Below are 10,562 nucleotides of genomic sequence, written 5' to 3'. Positions count from 1 at the left end.
CTCCAAGGCAACATCAGTGTAGAGCCTTGAGGTGTAGAGCCATTGAGTTAGCCTAGACAAAATGTATGGAGGGATCTTGTGTTTCATGTAGGAACGTGCAGTGGGAATGTTTAAAACAAACCATACAAGTCCTTAACTCACACAGACCCCAGGCCTTGGGTGTGGATTTTTTTTTCCTACTGGCAAAGACCAGAAGAGCAAGGTTGATCTCATCTCTCACCATATCCTGAGCCAGTGAGAGCAGACAAGGGACCTCAGGCCTGGCTTAACAGACAGATAACATTTTATGGACATTCTTTTCCTGCTGCCTCTAATGAAAGAGTTCTGAGCGGAGCCCCTCCCTGCTGAGATCTGGTGAGAACCCAGAGGCCAAAATGCAGGCTGATTAACAGGCATCACAAGCAGTGACTCAAACCATTCGTGATGAAGCTTGTTACGGCAACTCCACAATTAGGACGTTAGCCCACGTGGCCCTACAGGTGGTCAGGAGGCCATACCAAGCACTGTATAAAAGTCCTCACCATTCTACAGGCCACAATCCACAGCCTTCACTGAATCTTACTGGAGATCAGGTAAGCATACTCCTCTCTCTCTCTCTCTCTCTCTCTCTCTCTCTCTCTCTCTCTCTCTCTCTCTCACACACACACACACACACACACACACACACACACACACACACACTCTACCACTCTAGACTATACTTTCTACTACCGTTGTTAAACAGCTTGTTTTTACTAGCTCGTGCATTCTATTTAGTGTATTGTACCTGATTTCTTTAAAAATGATTAGTTAAATTCTGTAATAGGATTGGGCCTTTCAGCTTGTGACTATCCAGGAAAAAAGCCCAGGAGAATACTTTCACCTTGGAAGCAAGTGTCAGAGGGAAGTAATATAAGGACACAAAAGAAAGGGATGAAGAGCTAACTATTGTCTCCTCCCCATCCCTCTCTCATCATCCACATGCACTCATGCCTTCCTAGCTCCCAGCCTGGTGCTTTCAATGCAACGCGTCTCAAACCTTGTGTGTTTTCAGGCTCCTCAAATCACCCGAGATGTCTTTCAGCGATCAACAGTGCAAGCAACCATGCATGCCACCTCCTTGTCTTCAAAAGACCCAAGAAAAATGCCAGGCACAAGCTGAGGAGGTGTGTGTCGCCTCCTGTCAGGACCCCTGCCAAGATAAATGCCCACAACAAGCTCAAGAGGCATGCGTCCCTCAGAGCCAGGAGTTAAGTCAAGAAATTTGCCCCCAGCAAGGCCAAGATCCATGCCTGCCTCCAAGCCAAGACCAGTGCCTGCCTCAGTGTGCGGAGCCATGCCAGGATTTGGCCCAAACAAAATGCGTGGAGGAGTTCCCCCAGAAGATCCAGGAGAAGTGTCCATCTCAGGGCAAGGGAAAGTAGCTGCTCAAGTGCCACCCGGAGCAGAATAAATGGCCAACAGAGCAGCCAACTCCGGTCCGTACTCCACTCCGGTCCTTACTCCGGTGATTTCTCCTGTGGGTATCTCTGTATGATATTCTTTCTTGTCTCCTGACTCCCTCCGTATTTCAGGACTTCGTCTGTGCCCCTGAAGATAGTTCTCTGTATTTTTATCAAGCTCTGTGAGTTAGTGTTCCTCTCGGCAGCTGGCGGACGGTCTCTAGTAGAGGAGAGGCGTGGTTATCAAGGCAGACCGCCAAAGCTTAACACAGGTCTCCTGTGGTAAAAGCTTACCGAGCCCTGGGTACATGGTCACACACCAAGGATGCCTTTGCTCGTCTTTCAGAGGGCAAGGCTCTCTTTCAAGCTTCAGAACAGTCTGAATTTAATGCCTTTGTGCTGAGCATCGCCAATACAGTGGGTGTTAAGAAGAGGATGGTGGTGCTACAAAGATGAAAAAATGGTATAATTTTGTTTCTGCACCCTAACCGCCCCCCCAAAAAATGGTTGGACATTGCCATGTTGTCTGTGTGCTTTGTGAAATTGAAACAAAACACTCTTTAAAGATTGTATTCAAACAGCCAATAAGAACACACGCGTTGGCATCCTTGCGTCCTTGCCAGTCTTTGTGCTGTGTACATGGTCTGCTTTGGACCATCTGGTCGGAGGGGGCATCGGACTCCGTGTGTGGCCTTTCGCTTGTTTCTCTGAAACAGGAGCTGGCCCGTCTGCAGCTCCCTTGCCTTTTTCTCTTTGGTGGAAGTAAAATATATAATAAAGCTGTTCCTAAGGCTGACTTATGACGTGACGTGTCTTTCTTTACCTCTGCTGTCTCTGTGGGAAGTATAGTCCCCTTTTGGAAGGGAGTCTGGGAGGTGGGGGGTGGGGGTGCGGGGGAGATGAAAACACATCTCACAGTCGTACAAAACAGCAGCAGAGCACTCTTCTTTAGAGCATGGAGACCAGCCCACTCACAGCCACTGTAGGCTTGTCTGTACACACACACTCCACACATTAGAAAATCCAGGCAACAGCTGAGACCTTCCCTTGCTGAAAACCTCAAGCCCAGGTTCTTCCCACAACAGCCTATTGCTCTTTGGCCTGGTTCCCAGAGAGAAGAACTGAAATGGAGGGAGAGAAGCTGTGTAGAAGAGGTACCCCAAACCCCCAAATAAACCCACGGACAGTTGTAAATATCAGAAAATCATAAAGATGCCTTTGAGATGAACACAAACTGGAATGCCAAAATTGTTTGTCCTGCCACTTGGCCAGATTTCAGTAAAGCTAATTTAGGTGGCCTGGTTGTGTCCTGGTGTTCCCCCACCTAAGGATAAAATGCAGCTGTAATCGTGTGTGAAAAAGCCAATGAAGTACTGGGCGTCCATGGAAGAGCCAAAAGCTGTTTCTTCCTGAGTGCCCTGACAAGGCCTGTGTGGAAGATGTGCCAAGGCTTGGCCTCAGAACAGAACAGGAGCTCTTTACCCATCTTCCACCTCCTCCCCACTCAGTCTCGAGGGAAAGAACGTCATGTGGAGTCCACGGACCACTTATTTAGCACAAGCGAGGACCTCCTGGCACGTGGACCATGCTGGTCTCTCCAACTTAGAGATTTCCTAGGACCAGCCACAAATATGACAGGATTTGAGGGAAGGTTTCAAGAGGCGATGTGGAATCCTGTGCTGTTACATGTGGTTCTCTCGGCCAAGCCCTGAGCTTTGTGTGCGTTCTCATAAGATCTTCACAAGAGCTTCAGGGAGGCCAGCTGCCCTCTGCGAAGGAGCATGCTTGACCTCACGCGGAGCCCTGTGATTCAGGATGCTATCCTGGGTCACTCTGACTCCTGAACACAGCCCTTATTGCATGTGACACCCAAGGGAGGTTTTTGGAAGCTGTCTTTTCAATGATCTTTCATCCTCATAAACAGTAGCAGGTCATTTTCCAAATGCGAGGCACTCTGCCAGGTACTGGATAGATGATGAGCCAAGAGTCAGGATCCTTCTGCAGAGCCAGCAGCTATTTTTCTTGCCAGTCATTCTTACCAAGAGGCTTTTCCCAAACTCCCCTGGACCTCTGAACCATCTCAAGATTCCTGAAATATAGTTCCTAAAATATAATTCGATGGCTAATTGAATGGGTTTTTTTTTTTTCTCTCACTCCTTTTCCACACTGAAAATGCATCCATTGATCTCTAGGGCCTAGCTGGTTCCCAGGGGAATCCTCCAAAAGGGTCCCCAAAAGCCTATCATTGACACACCTACTGAGATGACAAGTCTCACTGCTGTGTCTTTAGCTTGGCTCAAGTATAGCAAAGACCTTTGTTCACTAACACGAAAGGTGCACATTGGAGTCCAAGATCAGATGCCCAGATCTTAAGAGGAAGTGCAAGGCTAATGAACAGGCGTGGTCCAACCACATCAGGTAGAGGAAGAGCTGGGTGATTACAGGGAGGCCTCGGTGGATGGGAAGGGCACCAGGCTGCAGATTGCAGATAGGAGAACAGAGGCCAAGCATCTGGCAGAGCCTTCATCTAGCTGCCATTGGAACCTACACACAAACTTGTGCTCACAGAGCTCTGACTCAGGCCTCACAGTCCATGCTTACAAAGCTCAGAGGCCATGAGGACAGGACCAACCATACAACAGCCAGATTGCCCCCAGCCAACTGCATGTGCACTAAAGCCTTTCAGAGGAGGAGGTTTCCAATATTGGGACTTGTAGGTGATTATTAGCTGAGTATGTAGCCATAGTGGGCCTGTGGGAAAAGTACAAAACTGATCTAAGTTCAAGGGAGGGTGGTGTGGACTCACCAATTATTCAAAAGAGCTATGGAGAGCCCCATCACCACCAATAATGTATCAAACCTAGCTCCAAAGAGCCACAATGCCATGCAAAAGAAATGTAGCTAGAACAATTGGGAAGACAATCAGAAACTTGTCTTATATTCCTGAAATATAGTTCTCTTGTGTAGAAGAAGGTTAACTCAAAGCATGGCTGTTCTGCCAAAAAGATCATATCCAAAGACCTTCTAGGTCGATGTGATCTGGCTTGCAAGAGATCACATCCAAAGAAGAGATGGAGGCAAACAGATCTGAGTTCAAGGCCAGCCTGGTATAGAGCAAGTATCAGGTAAAGAAAAGCTTAGCTCCAGGCGTGGTGGTACATGCCTTTAATCCCAAGCAAAGGTAAAGTTAGTTTGTAGAAGGAAGCACCCCCATTTGAAAGAGTGCTAGAAAAGGTGACAAATCAGAGAAGATTTGACAGACTAGGATATGCCCAACTCTCATGAAAAGAGAGAGGAAAGGGAAGCTATGTAAGAGGCAGTTTTACAGAGAGAAGAGACAGTTTTTACCAGAATAATAATAGAGACATGGGTTGCAGAGAAAACTCAGGTGAATACAGAACAGGCTAGAAAATGAGAAGGATCCAGAAGGTTAGAGCAGACTGCTGAGTTAGTTTGAGGTCAAGTAGAGCAATCCCAGGCCAAGAGAGGAGCCAGATTAAAGAAATCAGCTGGGAGAGGAGTTTGAGCCAGAACAGCTGAGTTGAACCAGCCAGCCTAGAGCTCAGTAAGAACACGTAAGGGTGAGCTTATTAAGCAGTAAGTCTCAAAGGCTAAAACATTCTAGGTCTATATTCAATTGTACGGAGGCTAGAAGCTTCCAAGACGAGGCCTAGGTTAGCAGAAGGAGGCAGTAAGCCTCCCAGACAACAAATGAGCCAGGAGAATAAAATTACACTCTTGCTCCAATGACTAGTTGAATTGTTTTGTTTTGTTTTGTTTTGTTTTGTTTTTTCACCCATTTTCCACACTGAAAATATGTCCACTGATTCCTGGGGTTGGGGGGTTAAGAAAAGAAAAGATAAAAAGATACAGGAGGCAGGACAGTTGCTTTAAAATATTTTAAGTGTTTTTAACAGACAAGGATGAGATTTCTGTAAAGTATGAAAGGACAACGTTGATCCCCATAGGCAGAAGCTAGGAACTGTGGGTCTGTTTTTAAGACTTTCTTATAACAGGAGCTACCTAGGACGCTGCAGATGGTATTGCACACCCAAGAATTAGAGGTGACAGCCAAGCCTTCCCAGTGTCCCTGCTCTCAGCTTCACCCAGCTGTCTGGGCAGAACTGGGACCAGGGTAAGGGGTCTTCCTGGAAATAAGAAATCCCACAGCCCTGACCCTGAGCTGAAAAGGCAGGCAGGCGCTGGCCTCTAAAACACTCTGTGATGGCTTTCTGAGGTTCTAGGCTTCTGGGGACCAACAGCACCTGTGACTCCACACTTAAAGTAAAAACTAAGGACAAGTAAATGGTATCGAGTAGCTCACACATAATTGGAGGTCTCCTATATGTTCTGGGAGCCAAGAAAATGTCATTCGTACGCACACTGTAGCAGTTCCTCACTGCTTCTCCAAATCTCACCCCTCAGCTCATCTGTTTTCCCATTCCCTCCTCTTATATCCTTATGTTTTTGCTATCCAGACGCCTTTCTTCATATGTGCCCATGTGGCTCACCTGTTTTTCTACCTGACAAGCCTTCACAGCCTCATTTCTGCCTGCATGTTCCTTTCTCTGATTCAGTTTCCCCACTGTTGTGCCTACCAGTCTATGAGATCCCTCCCTGACGCCTCCTTGAGGCACACAAGGAAGGTCCCCACATGTCTCCTAGAGCTGCCACACTCTTTACCTGACTTCATACGGCCAGGAAACTGAGGTCCAAGATATCTTCATAGCTGGCCAGCCATCAGGACCTCTGAGGCAAAGACAAAGAGAACACCAGCCTTTGGGATCCCCTTTTCCTTACTGGTGAAGTGATCCACTCATCTTGGGTTAGCTAGAAATTTCCAAATCTTCACCCTGAAAATCCTGAGAACCCAACCAGTTCCGGACGGACAAGCTAGAGCACTGTTTTCCCTCAGTGTATCTACACTCAAAGACATGATGTTTCGTGTTACAGATGCACAGAAAGAAAGCAAATAAGGTTGTCCATACTGGAGCAATTTACAGTCCAGGAGACTTTTCCAAAACACTGAAAAGTTCATGGCAAATACCTGTCCCCTTCATAAACCCAGTCACGGTAGTTGGGTGGGGAGCTACATCAGCAGGCCCAGGTTATCTCTATATAAACACCAATTGGCAGGTCCTGACCGTGACGGCTGGTGTATTGGGGTATATGGCCTGTCCCTCCAATCCCATTGCTATCTCGTCTAGAGTTTTTTTGTTTTTGTTTTTCTTTTACTAATGCTCTTATTTCTTTCCCACAAGCACCCGCCTTACACACAGAGCTGTCTGCAGGATGATGCAGGCTGGCTGCCAGGGCCTCCTCAGCTAAAGCTTCCACCTCTCCCCCTTCCCCGCCTGCCTCACAGCTCACCTGTTTTCCTTGGCGAGCTTCCCAGAGGCCTTTTCTCCTTTCCCAACAGCACCACCTAATGACCACAGATAAACTCAGCTTTCTCCTTACACCTGGCATGATGTAGTGACTGCCTCACAGACTGGCTCACAGCCAAAAGCCACCCAGTCATGTGGGAATAGAGAGCAAATGTTGCTGCCAAGAAAACAGAAGCTGTAAAGATTCCTGCAGGACGCATGCCTCAGCAGGGCCTGTTCCAGATGCTGTGTGTGATGGTTGCCTCTGATCAACTTTTACTCTTTCAAATAAATGGGATCAGAAGTGTGAAGTCTCTGTACACACTGTCCTGTGAAGCAGGATTGGAAAATCCTCCAGACAAGTGGCCTGGGCTGTCATGTTTTCACATTGCTGAAAATATGCAAACAGAAGCTAACTGTCGGCCTGAGGAGGCTTTAGGAGTTGGGGGCTAAATTTGTTTTCAGTATTTCAGTTGTCATATATGTTTGCACTTGAATTGCTTACTGGTTGCCCTGGGGTTTTGTTTTCCTTTGAACAGAACAGACTAGCTTTGGCTGGTAAGTCACTAAGTGGATGGCCACATGTAGAAACAGTCCAAGCAGGCGCTGGCCAAGCAATAAGTGGGCACTGTCGTTCACAGATTGTGTCCACTCTTTTACCCATCTCACAGCATGGAAGACAGGACTCTTTACAGTACTCTGAAAAAAAGGTGCCCTAAGTGGTCAGTGAAATGACCTTACTCTTCCAGTGTCACCGGTTTCTACGTTACAACCCTAGCAATAAAAATATTTCAGTATGACCAATAATCGTAGGAAAATGCTGCTTAGCCCATTGTCCATTGGAGAAATACAATTTTTTTTTTAAATCACAGTGGAACATAGCACACTGACTGGCATGCCTAAAATTAAAAGGCAGGATGTCAGTGTTGATGAGAGTGCAAACTGGAGCAATAATTTTGGAACATTCTATACAAGTAATTGCTGTAGCCAAATATATGCATTGCCAAAGACTGCAGAGAACTCTCCTGTCCACGGGCCCTGGGTGTGGACACCTAAAGCTTACGTGGGATAATCAGTCTAGGTGATTTCCAGTAGCTGAAGTTCAGAAACAACCCAGACTTTCACCAGTGAATAAATACATAAACTGATGGAAATGAGCATCTACTGTACAAGGCATTCTGGGTGAATCCCACAAGCATAAATTAAATTATCTAGAAAATAAGATTCAGGCCTGGGGAGATAGTTCAGTCATTAAGAGCAATGACTGCTCTTCTAGAAGACCCTGGCTCAGTTCCCAGCACCCACATGGCAGCCCTGTAAACTCGTATTCCAGGGCATCTGACATCTCACAGACATACATGGAGGCAAAATGCCAAAGTACATTAAATAAAAATAATTATTTTTTAAAAAATAAGATTCATTTTAGAAAGTGTTAGTATAAACCATTTAAAAAAATGCCATCTATGAAAGGCAAAGCTGTCTATATTTACCCAGAAAATCTATCCTGATACTTTACCCATTAGGAGGAGATTTTAAACTATTTTAAACACAGCAAAGACTCAGGAATCAGATTTCCTGGATTTAAAATTCAGCTTTCCCAGTATCTGTGTGATTTTAAATAAGTCTTTAATTATTTGAGCCTGCCTCTTCTGTTTAATATAAATAAGTTAATATTCATAAAATGATTAGAGAACATGCATTTGCCTTCACTATCATATTTTAGCACCTTCCATACTCCAAGCTCTCTCCTTGGAACTAGGAGTTCAGTGGTGAGCAGAGAGTGGTGAGCAGACAGTGGTGAGCAGACAGTGGTGAGCAGGCAGTGGTGAGCAGACAGTGGTGAGCAGGCAGTGGTGAGCAGACAGAGGTGAGCAGGCAGTGGTGAGCAGACAATGGTGAGCAGGCAGTGGTGAGCAGGCAGTGGTGAGCAGGCAGTGGTGAGCAGACAATGGTGAGCAGGCAGTGGTGAGCAGGCAGTGGTGAGCAGGCAGTGGTGAGCAGGCAGTGGTGAGCAGACAATGGTGAGCAGGCAGTGGTGAGCAGGCAGTGGTGAGCAGACAGTGGTGAGCAGGCAGTGGTGAGCAGGCAGTGGTGAGCAGGCAGTGGTGAGCAGACAGAGGTGAGCAGGCAGTGGTGAGCAGACAGAGGTGAGCAGACAGTGGTGAGCAGACAGAGGTGAGCAGGCAGTGGTGAGCAGACAGTGGTGAGCAGGCAGTGGTGAGCAGACAGTGGTGAGCAGGCAGTGGTGAGCAGGCAGAGGTGAGCAGGCAGTGGTGAGCAGGCAGTGGTGAGCAGGCAGTGGTGAGCAGACAGTGGTGAGCAGGCAGTGGTGAGCAGGCAGTGGTGAGCAGGCAGTGGTGAGCAGACAGAGGTGAGCAGGCAAGTGGTGAGCAGGCAATGGTGAGCAGGCAGTGGTGAGCAGGCAGTGGTGAGCAGGCAGTGGTGAGCAGACAGAGGTGAGCAGGCAGTGGTGAGCAGGCAGTGGTGAGCAGGCAGAGGTGAGCAGGCAGTGGTGAGCAGGCAGTGGTGAGCAGGCAGTGGTGAGCAGACAGTGGTGAGCAGGCAGTGGTGAGCAGGCAGTGGTGAGCAGGCAGTGGTGAGCAGACAGAGGTGAGCAGGCAGTGGTGAGCAGGCAGTGGTGAGCAGGCAGTGGTGAGCAGGCAGTGGTGAGCAGGCAGTGGTGAGCAGACAGAGGTGAGCAGGCAGTGGTGAGCAGGCAGTGGTGAGCAGGCAGTGGTGAGCAGACAGTGGTGAGCAGGCAGAGGTGAGCAGGCAGTGGTGAGCAGACAGTGGTGAGCAGGCAGTGGTGAGCAGACAGAGGTGAGCAGGCAGTGGTGAGCAGACAGGGTGAGCAGGCAGTGGTGAGCAGACAGAGTGGTGAGCAGGCAGTGGTGAGCAGACAGAGGTGAGCAGGCAGTGGTGAGCAGACAGGGTGAGCAGGCAGGGTGAGCAGACAGAGGTGAGCAGGCAGTGGGAGCAGCCGGGGAGCAGGCAGTGGTGAGCAGACAGAGGTGAGCAGGCAGTGGTGAGCAGGCAGATGCAATCCTACACCTACATACAAGCTCCAGTAGAGAAATAAATCAGTATAGAATGCGTTGAAGTAAACACATAATTCTAAGTTTTGTTACACTAGAGATGGAGAAGACTCCCTTGGTATATAAAGCAAGGGATTGAGAAACTGTCCAAATGAAGAGAAGATGTAAAAAATTCCTGAGTAGACAAACCAAAGTATTTAGAGGGAAGTCATACACAAACACACACACACACACACACACACACACACACACTAACACACACACACACACTAACACACACACACAGCTAACACCACACACGAAACACACTAACACCACTAACACACACACACGAACACACACACATGCTAACACACACACCACACACACACACACACAACACAAACACCCACACACACACACAAACACAACACACACACACACACACACACACACACACACACACACTAACACACACACTAACACACACACAACCACAACTACACACAAACACACCACTACAACACACACACACATGCTAACACACACACACACCACACACACTAACACATACACACACACACACACACACACTCACACACACACATGCTAACACACACACACTAACACACACACACACTAACACACACACACACACTAACACACACACACTAACACACACACACATGCTAACACACACACTAACACACACACACACTAACACACACACACATGCTAACACACACACACTAGACACACAC

The 10,562-nt window shown here is 47.7% G+C and overlaps 1 protein-coding gene across 1 annotated transcript; it reads left to right on the top strand.

The window, feature by feature from the left end:
• Positions 1–408: 408 nt before the first annotated feature.
• On the top strand, positions 409–2,147 carry Prr9 (proline rich 9). Its single transcript, XM_051156868.1, has 2 exons — positions 409–572; positions 1,034–2,147. Exon 2 carries the CDS (start codon positions 1,053–1,055, stop codon positions 1,401–1,403), a length of 351 nt encoding a protein of 116 aa, XP_051012825.1. The 5' UTR covers positions 409–572; positions 1,034–1,052; the 3' UTR covers positions 1,404–2,147.
• Positions 2,148–10,562: the final 8,415 nt, after the last annotated feature.

This window comes from Acomys russatus, chromosome 15 (assembly GCF_903995435.1).
Source record: "Acomys russatus chromosome 15, mAcoRus1.1, whole genome shotgun sequence".
NCBI lineage: Eukaryota > Metazoa > Chordata > Mammalia > Rodentia > Muridae > Acomys > Acomys russatus.
The sequence above is the reverse complement of the archived record's forward strand: the minus strand, read 5'-3'. Positions and strand labels throughout refer to the sequence as shown.

Bases quoted from the DNA above. Each gene is read 5' to 3' on its own strand.
- Prr9 (XM_051156868.1), top strand. From the start codon at position 1,053: ATGTCTTTCAGCGATCAACAGTGCAAGCAACCATGCATGCCACCTCCT.